Raw genomic sequence first — 27,452 nt, forward strand, 5'->3', positions numbered from 1 at the left:
CAAAACGAGGGGTGAGACATGATTGCCTGAGTAGCTGCTGTGCTTGGAAGGGGTCTCGCTGCACAGCTCTGGGGGGGGGGATTATCCCTAATAATAGATAGGGGCAAAGTTTGTTGAGTAACTTTGACCATCATCTGCCTTTCTCCACTCCCCAGCACTGACGTTGCAGTTTGACACAGCTTCTTTGCCTTAAAGGGGCCTAAGTCTTTTGTCACTGGGGTGCATAACGCTTGTCACTTTAATTAATTTATGGGCACTACTCAGGATTCCGTTGTGCCCCCCTCCCTCCCTTCTCCCTTCATGAAGTGGAGCAATTTCACCATGAGATCACACACACACACGTGTTTTAGAACGAACGGGCACTGTGCTTTTTTTAAAATTAAAATATCTACAATCTCTCCGGTGGTAACTAACGATGTTTTAAAACACCCCCCCAAAAAAAGAGTGTTGCACAATATAAAAGGGGGGGTCACTGACTCATGCCAAATATGGTATGAGATTTGTGCTGACGACATTTAACAGATAGTGCCCAAAACCATACATATTATCCGTACATACCAATAACGCCCAAGCAACCAATCCCAGCGGTTTAAGGGCGGGATGGGGGGGGGGGTGTTTCTTCAATGATTTCATTTCCGATGGGAACATCTGTGAGCTTATCTTTTGTTTGTTACCGTAAGCACTTCAATAGCCTTTCTGCACAATTACCCCCTCTCCCCCCGATGTTGTATCTAACAGGCTTTCAACAAATTAAAAACGGAGGGGGCTAAACCTCAAGGCACCACTATTTGAATATTTTTTTTTTGTTTCATTGAAATATATGGTATGAGTATGAAAAAGAGAAACCCCCAAACAGTATTATTTTTTTTAAAAAAAAATTGCCTGTGGCACAGGGATTGCTAAGCGAAAAAAAAAAATAAGCCCAAAAAAAAAATGCAGGTCATGGCATGAATGATACATTGCAGCTGCCTTGCCCTTGGGAAGCGAAGTTCCCCCATGAGCAGATCCTGAATGAAATTAGCCAGAGAGTGGGAGAGAGAAACCCACACATTTATAACATACACACTTTCTTCAGCCCTCACTCCCCGGGGGATACAAAATAACATAAGCAGCCCCCAAATTGGATACTAAGTGGCAATATTCCTGAGCAGTAACAATGTTGCTCAATGGGGGAAAGTTGCTACATTGTAGCTCGGGTGTCAGCTTCCAATGTTTTACAACTGGCACAGGCTCTTTTTCCCTCTCTCCACCCTCCTCTCTCTCTCTCTCTCTCCTCCCCCATTCCCTCTTTCTCTCCCTCGTCTCTCTCTCTCTCTCTCTCGTTCGTTCTTGGCTTCTATTCAAATATTGGGTCAGGGGTGAGATACCAACGTCACTAGCTAGCAAGATGGCGGTGGAAAGACTGTGAGATGGGACCTGGTGTGGTACACTGAAAACCTGGCGGATGTCTCAAGGTATCCTTCGCAACTTTGCTCCTGACCGGGCCGGGCAGTTGTTTTTCCCCTCTCCTGTTTGTGGCCAAGGTCGGGGTGTAAGGTTGCTGCGTGTGTGTGTGTGTGAGGGGAATGGGGGGAGGTTTGGTGCTTTGCTCTGCTGTATAATTGGTGCCAGTAAAAGTGTAGGGATCCTGTCTCTTGTGTTGTGCCTACAGTAATACCAGCCTGGCAAGCTGTGGTCATCATGTCCTCCCTCCCTCCCTCTCTCTCTCTCTCTTTTCTCTTAAACGAAAGAGGATTCCCCCCCCCTCTCCATTCTTATTCTCCCCCTCCCCTTATCGAGACACAAGATTCCTTTCCTCTTTTCCACCACCCCCCCCATCTCCTCATTTTTCTCTTCACGATTTAAAATCGATCGAATCCAGTTGCAAAATGTGGAGGTTATTCATTTTCTGACTGAAACAATGTGTGTTTTTTTTTGTGTGTGAAAAAAACCCCTAAAAATCTATGTCGGACAATTTGCTTGTGGGGCTCGAGCTGGCGTGAGCGCCATCGGCCGAAGCAGGTATTGATCAGAAAAGCTGCAAGTGTAAACTTTTTTTTTGTTTCGTGTGTGTGCGTGTGTTTCCCTTTACCTGTTTCTAATCTCTATCGATGTAGATTTATTTTTTTTTAATGCGCGTGTATTTTTTTTTTAATGTAAACGATACTGTGGATTTTTTTCTCCAAAAGAGACGGTGGCTTAAGCACAAAACGAAGTATCCCCCTCACCGAACATTGCTGCATTCGATTGCCTTATATTGTTCTCTCTCTTTTTTAATATAAATCGCCCAATTAGAAGAAATCTTGTCCCCCCTCCTTTTCCTGCCCTACCTCCCCCCGCCCCGCTTTTGAGCTGTCTTGTGTAGCCTACATTTGTAGCGCTAGGGGAATACAATGGCAATCAGAAGGTAACATTATTAAATTCAATTATCTCCCACTCAGTTTAACCCTGGTTTCTTGGTTAAAGGGCAGCTTATGTATAATACCTTGACGCAGATTACTGGTGTAATCAGATCTTTGGCCAAAAGTATCTCACTAATATGGGTGTCTCTTTAACCCTGTGGGACACGAGACGAACCTAGCTGCAATTCGAAGATTTCATTTTCCACACCAATGTAACAAGAGCGAATAATCCTTTCAACAACTCCATAATGCTGTCTAGGTCAGTGTTGCCTTCCTTTTCAATGTAGAGGTGCGTAGGTGTAAGAAATGATAACAACAGATATCAATGTTCAATACTGCAAAATCAATCTTATAGCTGTGAGGGGAATTCAGAACTTTCGGTTAAAATGTAATGGCGTAAACTTGAAGGATAGCTGGAGACAATAAGGAAAAGTGCTGAGCCTGCCTTTTAAAACTAACTTTTTAATGAGACTCTGGGAAATGGACATCTGTGTGTTTGTTACAACTCAAGTGTAGTCCTAAATAGTTTGCAACAATGTAAAATAATTTTTAATTTCTAACCTAATATTTTTTATTAATGTCCCTTCAAATGCATTAAATATAAACTTCAGGACAAGATAACTGCTTCTTGATTCAATGTAAATGAATTTGATGTAGTACCATTTTGAGCCCTATGCTCTAACACCGTCTATGAGTTCTCCCAAATTGCTTTTCATTGCTTCAATCTCAGTAAAGATATACAACCAGCCATTTTTTTTTTGCCTTACACACCTTGGTTACAAGGTAGAGCATTAGATGACTTTCTCCTGGGTGGGTTGGGGTTGGGGTTGGGGGTGGGAGAGAGAGAGAGAAAGTGGAAATTCTTGTTTAATTTTGAAGTTGTAAGTTATAAGGCTGAGCAGACTTGATTTTTTTAAGGCCAATTAATTTGTATTATTTTGCACTAAAAGTTAAACTTTACGCTTTGGAAGCCTGAATCAAGAGATGGATGTGATGACTGTTTATTGAAAGGTCACTAATTGGCTTCTCCCAAGTACATGATGTGTTAGGTTGTCCTGTGTGTGCAGTACTACAGGCACAATCAATCAGTCAATTCATAAATAAAACAAGATTTTAATAATAAACCCTGAACACGTGCCTTCCCAAAAAAACAGATTAGAATTTTTATTTGAGATTTTTCTTATCCACACTCTAGGGGTAAGATGCACCTTGTACAGGACTGTGCACATTCAGAAATTTGCTCTTGCAATTTTGATTGAATAATTCAGTGGATTGCTGCGTAGAGTATTGACTTCTGCTCTGCTCTGAGTTTCATCTACTGTAACATGTCTTGTGGGAAAACCCATTAAAGTTACATTGTTGTCAGTGTGTCTTCTGAGGGGAATGGCAACAGAATAGTTGAAAGCTTTTCCAATGGTCAAATCAAGAAAGTTTTAAAATGTTTGGAAGTTATCAGTTCATTTTGACTGTTGTGCACTTTAAAAATAAGATTGTTGCAATGTGAAGCTGACTTGTTTTAAAATATTTCTGTAAAAGTTAAATCAATGTATGCGTATTGTCTAGTTCACCCACTTACAAATCTGTCCGGGATGCATTATGTTGTTGCATCAGTGCTGCAGGTTTAAGAGTAGCAGAGAGCAGTTTAAGATGTTTCTTTAGTGCTACCTGTGCTTGCTCTTGGGAGTCTCTGAGCAATGTGCCTTTCCTGGCAGAAAGTATAGATGAGGGACAGTCTGCTAATGCTGGTCCGGTGCTGATTATTAATAAGCATTTCACAGGAATAACCCAGGTAATTTGCCATTCACGTTTCTTTGAAAATCTTTCTCCTGCCCCTATGAATCTAACACATTGCAAACCATACTACTACAATTAAAAAGCCTGGGAACTTTGTGTAATACTGTTGGGTCGTATTAATGATCATACTTTCAATAAATAGTACATAAGATATGAACTGCAAAATTAGACCTATATTAAAACAAATGGATTTTATTTTTTTGAAAGTGGCTTGGCTGCTTCTAGCGTTTTTTTCTGGGAGAATGTACTAATCAGAGTTTTTGTTGGAGCCAGGAGGCAGTTTCCTCAATTAGAACCAGATATTTTGCTGGACTGTGCTATTCTGAAGTAAGCGCTAAAAGATAAAAGAGCAAAACTGGAAATTTTGGAATTGGAAATAAAAACACAATATGCCGGATACTGAGAACGCACGGTACATTTGCAGCATCTGGAAAGAGTGGTTAAGATTTTGGGTGCTCGGGACATTGGCTGATTCCTTTTCCTGTTGGCCTCTCGAACCTGTTCCGTCATGGCTAAGCCATGCCAGGTCTGTACCACAACTCCATTTACCTGCTGTTGTTCCATATTCCTCGCTAAAGCTTGTCTAACCAAAATCTCTTGCTCTCAGTTCAAATGGATAAGTTCAGTTTGCCCCCCCAGCAAGTTCTGGATTTACACTATTCTTTGTGCGGAAAATGCTTCGTAATTTCACTCCTAAACTGCCCAGCTTAAATTTTTAAGATTGCTGTGGGTTCCCAGCATCAGAGGAAGACTCCCTGTCTCTCCCCCCTGCCCCGTCAAATCCCATTATTATGTTAAACACCTCAATTGGATCACTCCCCTCAACCTTCTAAATTCAAGGGGATACTAGTCAAATGAAGGCAACTTGTCCTCATAAGGTAATCCTTTAAGCCCTGGTATCATTGCAGTGAATCTGCTGTATCCTCAGCAAGATACACTAAGTTCCTCTGAGGTTCAGCGCTGGGCACTCTTAGGGAGGGGGCGGTGGTCTGCTAGCCTGTCATTTTATGTCTTCAGATGCCACAGGCATCTGTGTTTATTATGTGTTTTCTGTTTATATTTTCAACTTTTTAAGACTTTTTTTTAAAATTGGGAGAAATGTAAAAAGCAACCCCCCCCCCTCCCCCGGTCCTGACAGAACTCCCCAAAATTCCACTGTCTTTCCCCCCAACTCTCTCCCACAATGGAGTTTGCAAGCTGACCTCTTTAAGCAGCTGAACGTAAGTTATACGGGTCACACTGCCCCATGCAATCCCATGCCCATGCAGATTGAGAAATTCCCTCGCTCCCAACTTCAGAATGACAGTACTTATGGCGACCCTTCACTTTATTACACACTAGCTGCGCAGAAGGATTACTTCTGACTGTATATTCCTGAAAGGGTAGTGGAGGCAGATTCAATAGTACATTCAAAAGGGAATTGGATAATACTTAAAAGAGGAACAAAATTACAATGCTTCGGGGGGAAGGAACAGAGGAGTGCATCTAATTGGATGGCTCTTTCAAAGACCTGGCATTGGCACAAGAAGTCGAATTGTCGTAACACACTGAATTCCATAAGCAGCTGTATTGTCCACCTGGGCCTATTTAAACATTCACTCATAGCAGCTATTATTTTTTTTAAAAAAAAAACTATAAGACATGCTTTCGTTTATTTTTTTTTTTAAATTCTGCATTATGTCCCCCACACATCCCAGTAGACCATGAAGTGCCATATTCTTTTCGCTAACGACCATTAACTCCACCACGTTGGTTGTTTGACCGTTGCCATCGGACCCTCTCGTCCTGTGAACTTAATTCCCAACTTTGCAAAAAGATTTTTGCGTTTTCTCTTGCACCCGGTGCGATCTGGCCGAATTTGTGTCCGCATTTTGAACGTGCCCTGTTCGGAGATCTGCAGGTTCCACTGAGGCCCGGAGCTAAGCATTGTAGATGTAGCAATTCAAAATTTTAAAGGGCTGGAACAGCTCCAGTGAAAAAAAAAAATTCTGCATCCAAATATTGGATTTAGAATTGAACCCAGGACACTGCACCTCCTGACAAGGTGGAACGCTCCCTAACAGGCTCAGATTTACTGTTGTGGTGGGATGATTTATTGTTCCATTAATTAAATGGTGAAGGAAGTGCAGCCGAATACTTAACCTTCAGTGCGTCCAAGGTTTCTGAAACCTCTTTTACAGGAGTCCTGTGTTTGAATGTTAGCAGCCAAGTGGTGGGGCAGATGTGCTGCCTTAACGGAAGTCAAAAGAGAGAAACCAGTTTCTAATGTTGGTGTCACTACTAGTACTGCTTTGCCTACGCAGCAGCAGCAGCAACAACTGGTAATTTATTGTACGTGAAGCGTTTTGAGAGCATCCTGGGAGACATGAGGCCCAATGAAAAGGCACCTTTTTCCATGTGATCAGTTGATTATTTTAAATCTAACGCGAGGACGTGTGCCAGGTTTCTCCTGTAACGTGGTAAGATTTAGTCCGACCCATCAGCACCAAGTTAGCCGTGACAACAGTTGAGGTCATACAACCTGTCGGGGTTTCTTCTCTTGGAGTGATACGTGCAGGAGGCTGTTCGGCCCATCAGCCTGTGAACGAATTATCCAATTGGTCCCACAGGGCTTCCAAATTGTTGTCTTCAAGTATCTCCTGATTATTATCCAATACCTGATCATGAAACTGGGTTCAGCTGATATGTAATCTCCATTGCCAAATAGCCATGACTCAGCTCAAACCTGGAGGATGAAGACTTGGGCAAGGTAGCGTCTTTGAACAGCAGATCCCAGTGAAAGTCTGCTCCCACCGGAGAGGAGGGCAAGTAAGGATTCAGGGCGCTTGAAGAAAAAGAAAAGCTTGCATTTCTGTGGAGCTTTTCACAGCCTTGGGGTGCACCCAAGTGCTTTCAAGCCAATGAAGCGCTTTTGAAATTTAGCAACTGCTGTCATGTAGGAAACATGGCAACCAAACCGCGCACAATATGTTCCCACAATTCCCACAAACAGCGATGAGATAAATCTTGATAAATTTTGTGATGTTGATTGAGGGATAAATATCGGCCAGATCACCAAGAAGAGCCTCCCTCGTCGCCTTCAAAGTAATGCTGTTGGGCCTTTTACGTCCACCTGAGAGGGCAGACGTTTATTGTCTGATCCAGAAGCAGAATTGAGTTGATTATGACTTTTTTTTATAAAATCAGAGCGGTATCTGCACATACTAGGCACTGGATATGATCCAGGGATATCGCCTTGCTTTGAGTCATCCCAGGATACCTGCTCCATTATTTTGCTGCATAAATGGAGAATCATTTATAAGTGGGAATAATTAAATGTTTAAAGGAACAGGTAGGACACATCCAAAGATAAGTCCTTCACCATATTACTCCAATATAACCTTTTCCCCTTTTTGTTTAAAATATATATTTTCATTGTATTTATAATGAACCAGTCCCTCACTGCTATGATATTTATGAGAACACAATCACTGGGAGTCATTTGGGTGTGACCCACAACACCTTTAATAGATTCTGTTTGTGAGTGCTACGTGCCTAGTATCAGGACAGACCTGATATTGGGTTTGTACTTAAATTTGAACCATTTAAGCCTGTACCCGTCTTTCTCATGTTTCAAATGGCAGGACGATGTCCTGAATGAGATAACAGAAAATGATTTGCCTGACCAACTGCTGTCTGGTTTGACTGTCCCTGTCTTTTGTTGCTTCACATTAGCAACACTATAAAGTGGACATGGTGTGCATTTAGCTTTCTGGTGAGTTTTTAATTTCATTCTCCACTTGCTAGTATCGGCCAGTAATTAGTGTAGCATGGCGTATGCGCATTTGGATGTTGTGGGATTTGGCGATGTTGCCCACCTGCTAGTTTATCTTGGCTGGAGGGACTAAAAGCTGAGGTGCATTTTTGCTGGTGCTGATGTGTAAGAAACCTACCTGCTGGGGGTGAAAAGTAATTGTGGGGGTGGGGTGGGGGTGGTAGATGAGTGGGGTAGAATTGGGCAAGGTCTCTGTCGGGACTGCATTCCAGTGATTCCTGTTGGAAAGTGCATGTGAATGAAGCGCAGGATCAGGTTGAACTGTGATGCCCACTGCTATTTCTGTTTGCCCATTATTAATGGCTCCCTTCAACAATGTTTTTGGGACTATACCTTAGCACCTCCAATAGAGAAGGGGGAAAGTTGGAGGGGGTTTGGGGTAGGATGTGAAGGCTTTAGAGAGTGCAGAAAGGACTTATCATAAAAGTTCCAGAAATGTGGGACTTCACTGGGTAGATTGGAGAGGCTGGGGTTGTTCTCCTTCGAGAATTTTGAGAGAAGGGTTAATAGAGGTGTTCAAAATTGAGGGCTCGAGACAGTAGATTGGGAGAAATTGTTCCCTTTGACGGAAGGAACCAGAGGACGCTAATTTAAAGTGATTGGCAAAAGAACAAAAGGTGACATGATATTTTCACGCAGTGAGTATTTGGGACCTGGAATGCATTGCCTGTGGTGGAGGTAGATTCAAACATGGCTTTCAGAAGTGAATTGGATAAGCAGGGCTATAGGGAAAAGTCAGGGGAGTGGTACTAGCTAATAGTTCTTGCAGAGAGCTGGCAAGGCCCTATAGGCTGAATGGCTTCTTTCTGTGCTGAAACAATTCTATGATTCTATTCTGTGGGTTGGAGTGATCAAAATATGATTTGTCGATGTGTATCAAAAGCAGATGTTGGATTTTCCATATCCTTGATTTAAGGTGTATTTTTGGTAGCTCCCTTATTAATTCAAAACCTTCCCTTTTCCCATTCATGTCAGATTATCCAAGTTTCCATTGATCATTAAATAACATATATTTTTTGGCAAATTCTCTCCATCTGTCCCTCACAACACCCTCCCACCCCTCCAAATACCACCTTCCTGCCCCGAGGTGATGATTCTAGTACTTTGTGACCATTTTTCATGAATGAAGCCCAGGCAATCGGTATTGGCTGACTGTACCCCATCTGAACCACGTTCTAACCTGGGATCGGTCAACTTCCATTTTCTGCATCTTCCTTGGCCTAGAGGTGCTTTGGCCATTTGTAGCACCCCCTTGCTGGCATTCCAGCTGAGGTCAGGTAGCAAAACACAAACCTGTGACCATCCCATACAATATAAGATATAGGAGCTGGGACTATTTGGCCCTTTTAAATGTGCTCTGGCATTCAGTAAGATAGTGGCTGATTTTCCACCTCAACTCCTCCTTCCTTCATTATCCCCATATCCCTTTTAATCCCTTTAGTACCCAAATATCTATTGATGTCGGCCTTGAATATACGCGATGACTGAACATCCATGTTTCTCTGGGGTAGACTATACCAAAATTTCACAACCCTCTGAATGAAGAGATTTCTCCTCACCTCAGTCCAAAATGGCTGACTCCTTGTTCTGAGACTGTGATCCCCTAGTTCTAGACTATCCAGCCAGGGAGAGCTTCCTCCAGCATCTACCCTGTCAGGTCCCTAAGACTTCAGATAGTTCAATAAGATCACCTCTCATGCTTTTAAATTCTGAGGAATATAGGCCTAATGTGCTCAATCTTTCCTCATAGGGCAATCTTTTCATCCCAGGAATCAGTCTGGTGAACTCTCAGTGCAATTCCTCCAAGGCAAGAATATGCTTTCTTCAGTAAGGAGACCATCTGCGTGGCTCAGTTTTATGTTGTCATTGCCCCAGAGTTACTGGGGAGTCCCCAGTCCCCCTTATAAAGGAAACTGTCGCATAAAGTTTAGTGGGCTTCATTGTTTAATTATTTTTTATTATTATGGGTTTTCTTTACATATGATGTTCTCACTTTCAGGTTTAACACTGCTGAGCTGGTTAAGGGTTAGCTTAAAGGAATAGAAATGTACAAACATGTTTTCTGGTTTACAATATGGATTTATTAACAACAACTTATAGCATCTTTAATGTAATAAAACATCACATGGCACATCACAGGAGATTATAAAATTGAATATGACAGTGAGCCATACAAGGAGATATTGGATCAAATCACCAATAGCTTGGTCAAAGAGGTAGGCTTTAAGGAGTGCCATGGAGGAGGAAAGCAAGGTAGAGAGGCGGTGTGGGGAGGGAATTCCAGACTTTAGGGTCCAGACAACTGAAGGCATGACCGCCAATGGTGCAGTGATTAAAATCGGGGATGTTTAAGATAACTCGGCAGAATGTTTGTTTTGAGATAATTTCTTAAACCTCCAGCAACTCTATTTTGGGAGTTTTTAACGTTTTCCCAATTTGTGTGCATCTGTGTTTTTTCCTGAGTGTGATATTTTAGGTTACATAAAAAGTATCTACTTTCCAATGTAAAGAGCATCTAAAGTTCTCAATTGCGCAACCCCAAATGCGTCTGGGGCTTGCTCCTGAAAAGCACGGGCGATTGTTTTACAAACTCCTTCATGTTGTTTGTCTCTTTCCCTAAGACTTTAGTATAAATTATAGAGGAATAGAGCAAAAGCCATATTCAACAAGCCTGTACTGGTATATTGGTGGGAATTGTAAGATGATTCTCTTTGGTAAATGGTGAGAACAAGGCACAAAAGTGCCCAGGTTGGGTATGACATGGCTGCTACAAAACCCCAGAGCAGCATTGCCATCACCCTGCAGTAAGTGAGGTAACAGAACTTGGCTAAAGAGAGATGAAACCGTTGTTTTTGTATGATTACAACATTTTGCATTTTGCAGAATGCTTTAGTCCGCCTACACAGAACTTTCAGTGCTTAAAAAGGGGTTGCACTACATTAATATTTCACCAGCGATTTGCATGAGTTTCTAAGGCAGCAATAAGGTTGTCAACAGCAATGTAAAGTCCACAGATACAGTTGAAGTTGGACCAGGACTCTGCTAAACAACAGTCAAAAGGGGTGAGTTATTAAATCCAAGAAAATTGAGCCATTGGTCTCTTTCACTTTTACTCAGCATAAATCTCCGTGTATTGGAACTGAGGGCATCCTGGCTAAGTTTGCAGATGATACAAAGATAGGTGGAGGGACAGGTAGTATTGAGGAGGCAGGGAGACTGCAGAAGGATTTGGACAGGTTAGGAGAATGGGCAAAGAAGTGGCAGATGGAATACAACGTGGGAAAGTGTGAGGTCATGCACTTTGGTAGGAAGATTAGAGGCATAGACTATTTTCTATATGGGGAGAGAATTCAGAAATCTGGAGTGCAAAGGGACTTGGGAGTCCTAGTCCAGGATTCTCTTAAGGTTAACTTGCAGGTTGAGTCGATAGTTAGGAAGGCAAATGCAATGTTGGCATTTATTTCGAAAGGACTAGAATATAAAAGCAGGGATATGCTGCTGAGACCAGAGCCTTCTCTGGTCAGACCACATTTAGAATATTGTGAGCAATTTTGGGCCCCATATCTCAGGAAGGATGTTCTGGCCCTGGAGAGGGTCCAGAGGAGGTTCACGAGAACGATCCCAGGAATGAAAGGCTTAACATATGAAGAACGTTTGAGGACTCTGGGTCTATGCTCGGAGTTTAGAAGGATGAGGGGGGATCTGATTGAAACTTACAGAATACTGAAAGGCCTGGATAGAGTGGACGTGGGGAAGATGTTTCCATTAGTAGGAGAGACTAGGACCCGAGGGCACAGCCTCAGAGTAAAGGGAAGACCTTTTAGAACAGAGATGAGGAGAAACTTCTTTAGCCAGAGAGTGGTGAACCTGTGGAATTCATTGCCACAGAAGGCTGTGGAGGCCAGGTCATTGAGTGTATTTAAGACAGAGATAGATAGGTTCTTGATTGGTAAGGGGATCAAAGGTTACGGGGAGAAGGCGGGGGAATGGGGTTGAGAAACTTATCAGCCATGATCGAATGGCGGAGCAGACTCGATGGGCCGAATGGCCTAATTTCTGCTCCTATGTCTTATGGTCTATTGATACAAAAGTGTCCTGAGCTTATTAAACATGGAAAGCATGCTGCAACTCTCGAGCATTACAGCTTGCACCAGATGAGCATTAGGTGGCTTTGTTCACGGACGTAGGCCATAAAAAAAAAAACAAATGCAGCACTCCAATCCCAGTAAATAATTGATGCTAACACTGGAGAAAGAGGGCTTTGTGGTTGTACTACTGAAGCTTCAGCTTAATGTAAACGGCAGCTATCACCCATCTGTTTAAAAACAAGTTGCTGCTTTCATCGACTGGAACTGAACCAAGAAAAAAATTAAAATTGACCCACAGGCACTTTATAATTAAAGATGTTTCTGACAGCAGGTTTGAAATAAGGTTGGCCGTTATGGTGGAATAAATGTTGACTACATCCCATCTCCTTTTGTTAACTGGAATTGCTTACACTGGACATAACTTTTTAAAAAGAATGTGTACCCATTGCTTGGCAGTCTCCTGTAAACTGGTGAGAGCTTATTCGGGTGAACTGGTGGGCAGTGAATGATCGCAGGAATGCTGAACTTTTTGGAAGGTTGTAGTTAACCTCTGATGGTCCCATAGTTTTTTTTTTAAAAAAAGAGCAGCATTCACTTTAAAATTGTTCCAATACCACTTCAGCTGATGGTTCCTTTGGATGAATCTGCGAATACAGTACAGTGGTTGGAAACAAAGCACGTTTCAAAATGAACGGAACCATTCGTTTCAAATTTCTTATCTTTTCTTTGTGTGACTATATTCATGGACTATTTTCTATATGCCCCCAGGTGAAATAGCTTTTAAAATACTGTGGTAATTATCAGGTAGTAAATAATGGTTTCCATGCAGCGGACAAAAATAATGTTCGGGTTATTATAATGAGTCATTTCCTTAACTTGTCCAGTTCTCCTGCAAGAACATTGGACTTCAACTGGGAAATCCAATTGGGCTCGCACTCTGATTCTCGACCATGTTCCTTGATCTCACTATGTTGGAAGGGTGAGTCTGAGTTATTTGAATCCGACACGCTTGGCACGCAGTATTTTTTATTTTAATTGCTGTATATGTGAGCTCCTTGCTGTCAAATACCTAAGCTATAATATGCAAGCAAGCAAGCATATTGTATGTGGGAGGGAAAATAGTGACTGGCTGGCAAGACTGCACAAGTGTATGACTGCCTTCAGTGTTTCACCATGTTATCCATGGCATGAAGATGAGAGGCTTTACTTTAATGAAGATGGCGACCACAGTTTCAATTTATAAGCTGCATCAAATTTGTGCTACGTTCAGAACATGGCAATGCAAGTTACAGAGCAGCCTGTTTGTAATCGTGCTCTCAGTGAAGTGTGAAAATATTGATGGGGGGGCAGCTCAGGCATAAGATTGTTCACAGATATGCTCAAGATGTTAAGCTTTTCATAATTTAGTATGTGGCTTACTACATCGAAAGTCTTTTTTAAATGAAATGCATTAGGCTGTAATTAAAGTAAACTGTGCGCAGTTTTGGGCATTCCATTTATGGAAAGGGCATTTAAAGCACAGGGTGATTCACCAGGATGATGTCTGGGATGGGAACCTATAGTTATGAGGAGAGATTTGAGGTATTGGGACTGTTGTTGCTGGAGAAGAGAACCCGAAGAGCACATTTAGTACGTATTGTTTTTAAATTCTGAGATCTGTAGATAAGAGTGAATGGGGAAAGGCATTGGCCTCTGGTTGGGTTTACCCTTCCCAGAAGCTGTACCCGATCTGCATCTCAGCTCCTGACAGCAGCAAGTATGGCAAATAAAAACAGCTTTCAAACTGATGCTGACTGCAAGAGGTTAGGAGAGCTGTCTTTATACAGAAGGATTGCTGGCACATGGTCTGCCTTGCCACAGGAATTGGCGGAGGTAGATACGACAGCCTCAAGTTGGAGAAAATTCAATAAATATTTGAAATAGAGGAGGGGAGCTTTGGTATTTTTGGCTAACTCTACAACAACAGCTTGTATTTATATAGCGCCTTTAGTGTAATAACATGCCACAAGGTGCTTCACAGGGGCATTATAACACAAAATCAGACACTGAACCACACGAGAAAATATTAAGACAGATGGCCAAAGAGGTAGGTTTTAAGAAGTGTCTTAAAGGGATAATACAAAGCAGAGAAGTTTAGGGAGAAAATTCCAGAGTTTGGGGCCGAGGCAGTTGAGGGCACACCCACCAGTGGTTGAACTGTTAATCACATCCTCCTCCATTGCCTCTCCTCCCTCATCCAGCTAACTGGCTGCTCCTTTGTGACCATCATTCAAAAAACACAACATCTGTTTCCAAATGGACATCAATAATTCCCAGCTCTACCTCTGTACTGTAACAGATCAGATGTCGAAGGCCCTGTCTGCCCTTGGGTGAAAGTGAAAGATAATCTGGTGCTATTTCAAAGAAGAGCAGGAAAGTTCTCCATGGGGCCCTGGGCCTATAAGACCATAAGACGTAGGAGCAGAAGTAGGCCATTCGGACCATCGAGTCTGCTCCGCCATTCAATGAGATCAGGGCTGATCCGATAATCCTCAACTCCACTTTCCTGTCTTTTCCCTATAACCCTTGATTCCCTTTCTGATTAAAAATCTGTCCATCTCAGCCTTGAATAGACTTAACAGCCCAACCTCTACAGCCCTCTGCGGTAAAGAATTCCACAGACTCTCTACCCCCCCCAAGAGAAGAAATTCCTCCTCATCTCTGTCTTAAATAGGCGACACCTTGTTCTGAGATTATGCCCTCTGGTCCTAGACTCCCCCACAAGGGGAAACAACCTCTCAGCAAACCCCCTAAGAATCTTTTATGTTTCAATAAGGTCACCCCTCATTCTTTGAAACCCCAATTAGTACAGGCCCAAACCACTCAACCTCTCCTCATAAGAAAACCCCTCCATACCCAGGATCAACCTAGTGAACCTTCTCTGGACTGCCTCCAATGCCAGTATATCTTTCCTTAGATATGGGGACCAAAACTGTTCACAGTATTGTAGGTGTGGTCTAACTAGTGCCTTGTACAGTTTCAGCAAGACATTCCCTTTGAAATAAAGGCTAACATTCCATTTGCTTTACCTATTACCTGTTGAATTTGTATGTTAGCTTTTTGTGATTCATGCACAAGGACTCCCAAATCCCTCTGTGCTGCAGCTTTCTGCAGTCTTTCTCCATTTAAATAATATTCAGCTGCTTTATTCTTCCTGCCAAAGTGCATAACCTAATTTTCCCACGTTATATACCATCTGCCACTCACTTAACCTGCCTATATCCCTCTGTAGACTCCTTGTGTCATCCTCACCACTTCCCCTCCCACCTATTTTTGTCATCCACAAACTTGGTGATAGTACATTCATTTCCCTTATCCAAGTCATTAATATGTATTGTAAATAACAGTGGCCCCAGCACCGATCCCTGCGGCACTCCCAATAGTTACAGGTTACCATCCTGAAAATGTCCCCTGTATCCCAACTCTGTCTTCTATCAGTTAGCCAATCCTCTATCCATGCTAATATACTATCTCCAACATCATGGGCTCTTATCTTATTTAGTAGCCTTATGTGCGGTATCTTATCGAACACCTTTTGGAAATCCAAATATATTACATCTACTGGTTCATCTTTATCTATCCTGCTTGTTACCTCCTCAAAAAATTCTAATAAATTTGTTAGGCTTGATTCCCCTTTCATTAAGCCATGCTGACTCTGCTTGGTTATATTATGTATTTCTAAGTGCTCTGCTATTACATCCTTTATAATAGACTCTGACATTTTCCCAATGACGGATGTTAAGCTAACTGGCCTATAGTTAGCTGTTTTTTGTCTCTCTTTTTGAATAAGGGTGTTGCTTTGGCAGTTTTCCAATCCTCTGGGACTTTTGGAGAATCTAAGCATCTTGGATGATTACTACCAGTGCATCCACTATCTCTGCAGACATTTCCTTTAATATCCTAGGATGCAACCCATCAGGTCCAGGGGACTTATCAGCCTTTAGCCCCATTAGTTTCCCTTGTACTTTTTTTCTAGTGATGTTATTGTATTTATTTTCTCCCCCATTTTTGCCCCTTGATTATTTACTATTTTTGGAATGCCATTAGTGTCGTCTTCTGTGAAGATTGATGCAACTCCTCTGTCATTTCCTGGTTCCCCATTATTATTTCCCCAGTCTCATTCTCTAAGGGGCCTATGTTCACTTTGGCCCCTCTCTTCCTTTTTATATATTTAAAGAAGCTCTTCCTGTCCGTTTTTATATTACTTGCTAGTTTACCCTCAAAGTTTATTTTTCCCCTCTTTATTATTTTTTTTTGGTCATCTTCTGTTGGTTTTTAAAACTTTCCCAATCCTCTGGCTTATCACTAATCTTTGCCATGTTGTATGTTTTTCTTTCACTTTGATCCTATCCTTTGCTTCCTTGGTTAACCATGGTTGGTTTATCCCCTTCCTAGGGGAATCCTTCTTCTTCACTGGGATGTAATATATTTAATATTTTGTCAGAGCTTGCTGTGTGCAAATTGGCTGCCCTGTTTCCTCCATTACAATAGTGACTACACTTTAAATAAAAGTTCTTGGTTATAAAGTACTTTGGGACATCCTGAGGTAGTGAAAGGTGCTTATATAAATGCAAGGTCTGAGCAAGAAGCTGATACAAACATAGTGTGGCGAATAACCCCTCTCTGCGCTGTAAACTCATATAATTTTTAGCTTCTATCATCATGAATTTCAGAGCATTTTTATAAGATTAAATTCGTCCAGCTAACTTTGCATCGTCTGTCTTTGCCTCATAAATTATATCCTACACCTATGTCTCACCTCACCCCTCCGCACCCCATCAAGGATTTCCAATTCAACTTTGTACATGTCCTGTGAATGATGTTACATTTGAGTCTGTTGTCAGTTTTGGAAATTGAATGGCAGCCTATAATTAATGCAGTATTAGGCATCCCTGTAGTTTAGTGATTGGCTTTGCTAGAATATATCACAGCAGTAGTTGTCACAGGCACTCGCAAAGGGTGAGTTTAGTTGTTAGGTTAAGTTTCCTTATTTATTGCTGGTTTTAATTATTTTATTCAACGGCTGAAATATTGCAACATTGTAATTCTTTTGGATCTAAAATTACTTCAGCTAAACGAGGAAAATATTACACATTTGGTTTATTTGACATTTCATACCTTGGAATCATGACTAGATTGCGGAATTCACTACTAGTGGTTGAGGCAATTAACATGGATGTTTTTAAGGGGAGGTTAGATGATTTCGTGAGGGAGAAAAGGAATAGGTTTCATGATAGGGTGAGATGAAGTAAACAGATTGGGTGGAGGCTCGTGTGGAGCATAAATACCAGCAAAGACCCATTGAGCTTAATGGCCTTATTGTGTGCTGTAAATTCTGTGCACACCTACTCGTGTTTTAAACATCAATTTCGTTCTCAAGGTTCGGAATGGTAATATTAGAAGGAGGGAGTTAAAGGGGCTTTTACTGGCGGCTGAAGAGGTCTGGGGTTGCTGGGCACTTGGGAGGTGGGTGGTGAGGATTGCTGGTGGACAGTCAGTGCCTGCGACCATCAGGCTAACTTATCAATGCAGTGGGGGACAAGTAGCTTGTCAGAAGGTGGGGGTGGGTGCGCCTGACTCTGGCCTCCTGTGCTATTCAGATCCGTTCCCACATCATCAGATCCTGGTGAAGAGAGCTCACATCACAGTTCTTCTGTGATTTCTGCATGTCTGATGCTGCCCCCCGCGCCCCCCCCAACCGATCTAAGACCACCACATCACCGTCACCTCATATCAACTAGGGCTGGGCAATACATGTAGCCTTGCCACGTTGCCCACATCCTGAGAAGTAAAAGGTTAAACTGTTGTGACAATTTGCAGTGGAATTTCCCTGTCTTGCTGCAGGTAGATGCTTGTTATTGCACTAGTATGGAGACCTGGTGTTAACCAGTTTAATTTAACACTCTTCTATAATCAACAGAAGCTTTAGCCTACTAAAATCTACATTCAGGCTTTTAATTCAGTCCCAGCAGGAGATGAACTTTCAGTACTGGGCCTATATTACATTTAGTAAGTGTATCAAGCCAATGTTCTCTTAGCTTCAATGCTGTTTTCATGCTTTAATTCTGCAGTTATCCTGTTAAATTCATCTTATGGTGAAAGTGGGTCAATGGGTCTGCTCCAGGCTATAGATTTAACAGCATCAGACACTGGCTGTTGGTGTTGGCTTCCCAGAGTTGAATGAGATGAACATTCAAACAGCTAAAACACGTAGAATCTTTCAGCCAGTTTTAAAGGCTCCAAAGCAAGATTTTGTTAGCCACAGGACTGATTCAGTCCGTAGTGTCTGGGCTGGCTTTTCCCTTGATCGTGCGACCCAGGACCTGTGTGAGAGCCAGGAATGCACCACCTTCATGTCTGCCTTTTGATGTAGGGGGCCACCGTAGTGCTATCCAACCCAATGCCGTCAGCTTTCCCTGTACTGAAACCTTTCCCTGTGATGCGCTGATCAAAGCCAGAGAACAATAACCGGACAGAAAAGGTGGAGTTTGGCCTATTTCCATTCTCCTTGGCCCACCCCACACCCCTGCACAAAATGAGCACCACGGGGTGTTGCTCTGGAGGTGGGGATGGGGTAAAGAGAAGGGGCACTTATTGTGTGCAGGGGGTTGGGGCGGTGTGGTTTGAGGGAGACACTGAATGTTGCTCTGGAGGGAGGTTGATGCGGAGAATTGCTTGTGGAGGTGGGTGGGGGGGGTCATTGAGCTTTATTTATCCTTAGAATGTGGCTGGGCCAGCATTTATTGCCCACCATCCCTAAATGCCTTTGAGAATGTGGTGGTGAGTTGCCTCTGGAGCTGCCAAAGTCCATTGTAGCAGATTTTGATGCAGCTAAGTGGCTCGCTGGCCCATTTCAGGGGGAAGTTAAGAATCAACCACATTGCTGTAGGCCTGGAGTCACATGTAGGCCAGCCCAAGGAAGGACAGCAGATTTCCTTCCCTAAAGGACCATGAGTGAACCAGATGGGTTTTTACAACAATCCAAAAGTTTCATGGTCTCCATTACTGACACTAGCTTTTTATTCCAGATTAATTTAATTGTCTAAACTCTTAGATTCTCCAGCTACCGTGGTGGGATTTGAGCGAGAGTCTCTGGATTATTATTCTCAACCTCTCGATTTCTTGTCCAGTACCATAACCACAATGTCACCATATCTGGAGGGCGGGGAACACTGAGTATAAAGCAATTTCTTTTCCTTTTAATTTCTGCCAAAATATTTCTGATTTAACAGAGTATGAGGATAAATAGGAAATATATTTATTTTAAGTAAAGTATTGAAAACGGGGCACGTATATTATGTTGGAGAGAAGAACTAATTCTGAATTTGAAATTTGCTTTGAATATCACTTTTTTGAATCTGTTAAGACCATGGAATGCAGCTCCGCAAGTGCATTTCCCCTACGGTGCTAAACTCAATCAGGTGTCAGAGGGAGGGAAGAAAGGCAAGACTGAAATCCAATCCCATACTCCATAAGACCATAAGACATAGGAGCAGAAATTAGGCCATTCGGCCCATCGAGTCTGCTCCGCTATTCAATCATGGCTGATAAGTTTCTCACCCCCATTCCCCCGCCTTCTCCCCGTAACCTTTGATCCCCTTACCAATCAAGAACCTATCTATCTCGGTCTTAAATACACTCAATGACATGGCCTCCACAGCCTTCTGTGGCAATGAATTCCATAGATTCACCATTCTCTGGCTAAAGAAGTTTCTCCTCATCTCTGCTCTAAAAGGTCTTCCCTTTACTCTGAGGCTGTGCCCTCGGGTCCTAGTCTCTCCTACTAATGGAAGCATCTTCCCCACATCCACTCTATCCAGGCCTTTCAGTATTCTGGAAGTTTCAATCAAATCCCCCCCTCATCCTTCTAAACTCCATCGAGTATAGACCCAGAGTCCTCAAACGTTCCTCATATGTTAAGCCTTTCATTCCTGGGATTGTTCTCGTGAACCTCCTCTGGACTCTCTCCAGGGCCAGTACGTACTTCCTGAGGTACGGGGCCCAAAATTGTTCACAATATTCTAAATGTGGTCTGACCAGAGCCTTATAAAGCCTCAGCAGCACATCCCTGCTTTTATATTCTAGTCCTCTCGAAATAAATGCCAACATTGCATTTGCCTTCCTAACCACCAACTCAACCTGCAAGTTAACCTTAAGAGAATCCTGGACTAGGACTCCCAAGTCCCTTTGCACTCCAGATTTCTGAATTCTCTCCCCATTTAGAAAATAGTCTCTGCCTCTATTCTTCCTACCAAAGTGCATGACCTCACACTTCCCCACGTTGTATTCCATCTGCCACTTCTTTGCCCATTCTCCTAACCTGTCCAAATCCTTCTGCAGCCTCCCCGTCTCCTCAATATTGCCTGTCCCTCCACCTATCTTTGTATCATCTGCAAACTTAGCCAGAATGCCCTCTGTTCCTTCATCTAGGTCATTAATATATAAAGTGAAAAGTTGTGGTCCCAACACTGACCCCTGCGGAACTCCACTAGTCACCAGCCACCATCCTGAGAAGGGCCTCCTTATCCCCACTCTCTGCCTCCTGCCAGAAAGCCAATCTTCTATCCATGCTAGTACCTTGCCTCTAACATCATGGGCTCTTATCTTACTGAGCAGCCTCCTGAGCGGCACCTTGTCAAAGGCCTTCTGGAAGTCCAAGTAGATAACATCCATTGGCTCTCCTTTGTCTAACCTACTCGTTACCTCCTCAAAGAATTCTAACAGATTTGTCACGCATGACCTCCCCTTGATGAAACCATGCTGACTTTGCCCTATTTTACCATGCACTTCCAAGTATTTTGAAATCTCATCCTTAATAATGGACTCTAAAATCTTACCAACGACCGAGGTCAGGCTAATCGGCCTGTAATTTCCTTGTCTTTTGCTTCACTCCCTTCTTAAACAGGGGGCTTATATTAGCGATTTTCCAGTCCTTTGGACTCCCTGACTCTAGTGATTCCTGAAAGATCACCACTAACACCTCCACTATCTCTTCAGCTATCTCCTTCAGAACTCTGGGGTGTAATCCATCTGGTCCAGGTGATTTATCCACCTTCAGATCTTTCAGTTTTCCTAGCACCTTCTCCTTGGTAATGGCCACCATACTCACCTCTGCCCCCTGACTCTCTTGAATTTTGGGGATGTTACTCGTGTCTTCCTCCGTGAAGACTGACGCAAAGTACCTATTCAGTTCCTCCGCCATTTCTTTGTTCCTCATTATTACTTCTCCAACGTCATTTTCCAGCAGCCCAATGTCCACTTTTGCCTCTCTCTTACCTTTTATATATCTAAAAAAAACTCTTGCAATCTTCTTTTATATTACTGGCTAGTTTACCCTCATATTTAATCTTCTCCCTCCTTATTTCTTTTTTAGTTGTCCTCTGTTGGTCTTTGTAGGCTTCCCAATCCCCTGGTTTCCCACTGCTCTTCGCCGCATTGTATGCTTTCTCTTTAGCTTTTATGCTGTCCCTGACTTCCCTGGCAAATGGTTACTGAGTGACACTGACAAAAGGTTCAGGGTGTGGTGTGGGGCACCGGGACAGAGACACAGTTGCTGATGTTTCTGTAGCACCATGAAAACACATGTTGGAAAAACTGGTGGGAGGTTATAGTAGAAAAGTTAGCGTAGATGACAAAAAGCATGGTTGAAACTGCTTTGTGGAGGCTGTCAAAGATAGATAGTGTGGTGAGCTGGGACATGTGAGTGAGTTGGGTTTGGTCGAGTATGTTTGGAATTCATGTTGGTGCACTGTGAGGCACTGGAGATTGACGAGGATGGCATCTAAGCATGGAAGTTGTCTCAGGCAGTGGTGTTTCAAGGGGGAAATTTAATCCTAAATATGGCAACAGAGGCCAGAAATTTAATTTCAAGAGTACACAATTGCTTAGGTGAAAACTGTTTACGCTCCTGACTTTCTTGAAAGCTCAACAGAACCTACGTTGAGACTTTCCATACCTTGCCCTAAGGAACATCTACCATTTAAAGTGAATACTTTATTTGGGAATGATGAATGAGAGGATGACCAGAATTAAGCCCAAGTTTGCTGAGGCCAAACTTGGTGTCAGAGGAACTGACAAAAGAACAAACTGGCATTTTATATAGTGCCTTTCGCAACCTCTCAATTTTTTTAGAAATCCAAAATCCAAAAGTGCTTTACAGGCAAGGAAGTACATTTGTAGTGTTGTCACTGTTGTGATTCAGCAGCCACGGCAAGCACACAGCAAGCTCCCACAAACAGCAGTAAGATGACCAGGCCATCTCTTTGACATGTTGATTGAAGGAAATGTATTGGCCAGGAAAGAACCCTCTTGCAAAACTGATGTAATACTGTGTGCATATGTAATGAACATAAATTGCCTTGTTTACATGCACTTGTGTACCAAACTGTAAAAGGCGCTGCACTTTGTAACCAGGAAGTTGCACTTCAACTAAGATTATTTTGACAATTGAATACATCATTGTGGTTTCAGGCCATCTAACACTGCTGCTTCACCTGGGTATCCAGCTATTGTATGTATGTATGTATATATGCAAGGAAGTTGGCACCACACTGTGGTCATTCTTTCCTGTAACTCTTTGCCATTTGATGGTTAGCTATTTAACACCAGCAGGCTTTCTGCTCTTCTCAATATTCTTTGTCACAACACCTGTCACTGCTTCTCTCATCCTCAGTCTTTTGCAGGAAGTTTCCACAAATGTGTCTCATGCTTCCCTGTGTCCTCTCTGCTTTCAACCGTTGGCCTTGCATGTTTCAATAGCTTTGGCACATGTGACCTGCAACAACAAATTGCATTCATGTAGTGCCTTCAGCATAGTAAAGCACACCCCAAGGCTGGGGCAACCATTAAACAAATTTTGACATTGAGGCACAAAAGGAGATATTGGGACAGATGAGCAATAGTTTGGTCAAAGGTAGGTTTTAAGAAGTGTCTTAAAGCAAGAGAGGTGATGAGGGTTATGGATGAATTTCAGAATCTGGGGCCTAGGCAGTTGAAGGGGCAGCCACCAGTGGTAGAGCAATGATATTTGGGGATGTGCAAAAGGCCAGAACTGGAAGTGCACAGAGATTTTGAAGGTGTACCGAGGCTCCAACATGTGTAGATTATCTGCACCACCATGGGCACAGCACCACATCTGGTCTTAAATTAATACACCATATCTAAAAGAATATGTGGACTAACATGAGGATAGACATCTGCTGGGATGTTGGTCTAACTGTAATTAATGTCCCAACCACGCTCAAAACTGGAACCATTTCCCCTTTTTCTACAGCCTGTTGCTATGACTCCAAACATTACAGTCTATATTTGTACTGTCAAAACATCACATCAGCGGGTATTTAAATCACTCTCCAGACATAGGTTTTTGCCTCTACAACAAAATGCAATCTTCAAAAGGCTGATGACTTAAAGCTGCCTCAATCAGACTTGCAGTTCAAACTTGACAAAACATTTCCTGACTTGCAAAATTCCTGGATCTAAACAGCAATTAAACTCTGATTCATTGTAGCCTCCATTTACCTTGTGGCACAAGAAATGAAGAAAATCTGTCTTTCTTGCAAATGACCCAAGCATTAATTTCAAGAATGTTGAGCCATTACACCTAATAGCCTTAGACAATTGAATTGCAGTTTACAGGATGTCAAACTTTGTCTGATAATGTTCCTATGAAGCACCTTGGGACATTTTATATCTATCTATTTTTTATATATATATATATATATATATATATATGTTCTTGTTTTTATAATATCTTATGAAATGGGATGTCCTTTGACTTGCCTGTGAGAGTACAGCTGAAGATATGACAAAATGTACAATCTTTTCCTTTGCTTTAAGTTAAAGATGAGTAACAAAACCACTCCTTGGTGAACCAAAAACCACAGAGATATGAAATCTGACCTATTGGGGCACTGAGTTGCAGACAGGTAGAAAGTGGCAGCAAATAATGACTTGTTCATGAACCCTTTATGAAACTTGTAACCTCTAAGACCTTATATCAGAATATGAAAATCATTTTCCAGCAGCTCTTCACCTTGGCATCATACCGTTACACCTCAATATTTCCTTCAGGGCTTTGTCATCCTGCTGCAATCAGATTAGTCTCCTTGTTCATGTTCTCATCGTTGGTTGACTTTGTCAGATTTCCTGGGACTTTCCCACCCTTACTGCAACGACCTCTTTTAAGATGGACTTGAACCTCAAGTGCTACAAGAGTGCCAAAGATGGCCCTTCAGCCCATTGTGCCTGTGCCGGCTTTTTAAAATAACTATCCCATAAGTTCCAGTCCCCTGCTCTTTCCCCATAGCCCTGCTGGCTTTTCCTTTGTGAGTATATCATTCTGAATTTTGAGACCGTTTGCTTCCTTTATGGTTCCACTTTTTCTCTTATGACCCACTACCTGCTGTAGCGCTGAAATTTTTATTTTTTATATAATATTTTCCCTCACAGCAATGCATGTTTCAGAGGTGTCTCTGATCGTCTCTATCCTATATCATCCTACATTCATTGTAGTGAACCTGCAAATTTTTCCTTGTTTCATTGAGTATGTTCAAGACAGAGATCAATAGATTGCTAGATACTAAAGACATCAGCGGATATGGGGATAGCACAGGAAAATGGCGCTGAGGTTGAAGATCAGCCATGATTTGATTGAACGATGGATCAGCCTCCAGGGGCTGAAATGGCCTATTCCTGCTGCTATTTCCGATGTGGCACCCTTGTTCATGGCTGCTCTCTCGTCGATTTCTTCTGTACCGTGGCTGCACCATGGACCGCAGGCTGTGAACGCTGTTGGCTAATTCAGGGATGAAGCTCATTTGTCTTTTTTGACGTTCCTTCACCTCGAGACTCCTGCTTCTGTTTTACAGACACCCATTTGCACAAAGCCAGGGGAAGCTTTCTGCAGGGGGCCCGGTTATTTAACCGGCACTTGGGGTGTAGACCAGTCACAGGTAGCACCAAATGGATTGAGTCTTGTATAAAATAAGATGGTTAGAAATGAGTGTGTGACATGTAAGGAGGTAGTTATTTGTCTTGAACCTCATTGTGTACTTGTGACATAAACAATTGCACGCATTGCCTTAAAATATCTCATCACAATGTCCTGAGTTATAATCAATCAATCAACGAAACGGGCACCCTGGGATTCTAATACAGCTTGCATTTCTATAGCGCCTTTGAGGTAATAAAACATCCCAAGACATTTCACAGGAGTGTTATCAAACAAACTTTGACACCAAATCTCACGAGGAGATACCCCCTTTGACCAGTCTAAGTGACAAGTTCCAAGGAGCCATCTTAAAGAAGGAGAGAGAACGTCAGGGAAGAAATTTTTGACGTTCGAGGTCTGGTCGGCTGGAGACACAGCCGCTAATGGTGGAGCAATCAAAATCAGAGACATGCAAGAGGCCAGAACTGGAGGAATGCAGATATCTCTGAGAGTTGTACGGCTTCCAGAAGTTCAGATCTTGGATGGATTTGAAAACAAGTATGAGAATTTTAAAATCTAGCTTCTGAATGCATATTTCAAACATACCAACAAATATTTGCCTTTTAATAGGCTATTTAAGACTTGTAAAAAAACAATGTAGCTGAGTGAATGCTTACTTACAGCAGTTTAGTGTTATTAAATTAAAATCTCACTGAGAAACTAACCTGCTTCTAAGTGACAGCAAATTTCCGGTTCCTTCTCTCAATCAAGACAGCAGAAAGCATTTGAGGCAGGTATATCGAGAATTACGATGGTTGTAATCAAATGAGGATCTGTCTGGTCCGTTTTGTGTCGTGGTGGTGTGTTAAGGTTCACTCAGAGTCCATGTTGCTGTGGCAACATACACTTTTACATGCATGTTGTAGTCCGGCGCTATTGATAATGATGACGGAGGCTCCAATTTCTTTCCATCACATCTCCTCCGACCGGGAATCTCTCCCACTCTTACTGCCTGCCATTGGTGTGTGTAGGAAGGATTTGCAAATTGACATGCAACCTGTTTGGCTATGGTATGAATGCAGCTTCCTTGCCCATCAAGTCTGGTGGCTTTTAAGATATTAAAAAAAAACTCTTATGTGCAGGACAAGTGAGTCCGGGAGGAATTAAAACTGTCCCCAAGGTGAGTAATTAAAAAAACTTTTGACTAATTAGTCCTGAATACTGTGCATAGTGTAGGAAAGCTGGCCAGCTCTCTGTACCCTCTGCAAATTGGGCTGTTTGAATAACAAACATATAAGGTTGTTCCTAAAAAGAAAGGCATGTTGCCAATATTTTCTCTCTTCCCTCTCTCAATACTTAGTTTGCACATAGGTAAAATAGATAGTTTTAACCTTATTTATTTGGTACAATTTCCATAAATGGTGAAATCTATGAGTGCAGGGAATTTCAAAAAGTCCCGTTTTAGTTGGCTGACTGATAGTATGGACGAGCTGGACACCGAACTAAATGTTGTGTGGGTGGTGGGGGAAAGACTGAGCGACATCTCTCTCTTCAACAAACAGATATTCATTGGGCTGCATTGAGCTACTTTAGTTCTGTCTTCAAGGAGGAAGACACAAATAACTTACCAGGAACACTAGGGAACCAAAGGCCTAGTGAGAAGGAGGAATTGAAGGAAATCTGTGTGGGTAGAGTTGAGGAACCACAAAGGTTAAAAAACCATAATGGGAGTTATGTACAGGCCTCTGAACAGTAGCCAGGATGTGGGGCACAAGATACACCAGGAGATAGAAAAGGCGTGTAAGAAAGGCAAGGTTACAGTGATCATGGGGGATTTCAATATGCAGGTAGACTGGGGAAATCAGGTTGGTAGTGGATCCCAAGAAAAGGAATTTGTGGAATGTCTATGAGATGGCTTTTTGGAGCAGCTTGTGGTGGAGCCCACTAGGGAACAGGCAATTCTAGATTTAGTGATCTGTAATGAGGCAGATTTGATAAGGGAGCTTAAGGTGAAGGAACCCTTAGGAGGAAGTGACCATAATATGATAGAATTTACCCTGCAATTTGAGAGGAAAAAGCTGGAATCAGATGTAACGGTATTACAGTTGAATAAAGGTAACTACAGAGGCATGAGGGAGGAGCTGGCCAGAATTGACTGGGAGATGAGCCTAGCAGGAAAGACAGTGGAACAGCAATGGCAGGAGTTTCTGGGAGTAATTTGGGAGACACAGCAAAAATTCATCCCTAGGGAAAAGAAGCATACTAAAGGGAGGACGAGGCAACCATGGCTGACAAGGGAAGCCAGGGACAGCATAAAAGCTAAAGTGAAAACATACATTGTGGCGAAGAGCAGTGGGAAGCCAGGGGATTGGGAAGCCTATAAAGACCATTAGAGGACAACTAAA

The 27,452-nt window shown here is 42.4% G+C and overlaps 1 protein-coding gene across 2 annotated transcripts in view; it reads left to right on the plus strand.

The window, feature by feature from the left end:
• Positions 1–1,329: 1,329 nt before the first annotated feature.
• Positions 1,330–27,452, plus strand: part of hic2 (hypermethylated in cancer 2) — a 78,853-nt gene continuing 52,730 nt past the window's right edge. Inside the window, exons 1-2 of one of the 2 annotated variants that reach the window (XM_078554467.1) lie at positions 1,378–1,454; positions 12,962–13,056. In XM_078554467.1, the coding sequence (XP_078410593.1) occupies positions 13,028–13,056 (29 nt within the window). In that variant the 5' untranslated portion in view covers positions 1,378–1,454; positions 12,962–13,027. Of the gene's footprint in view, positions 1,455–12,961; positions 13,057–27,452 lie in introns of both variants that reach the window. The other variant, XM_078554468.1, reaches the window with a different exon arrangement.

The sequence above is a fragment of the Cetorhinus maximus genome, chromosome 12, assembly GCF_964194155.1.
Source record: "Cetorhinus maximus chromosome 12, sCetMax3.hap1.1, whole genome shotgun sequence".
NCBI lineage: Eukaryota > Metazoa > Chordata > Chondrichthyes > Lamniformes > Cetorhinidae > Cetorhinus > Cetorhinus maximus.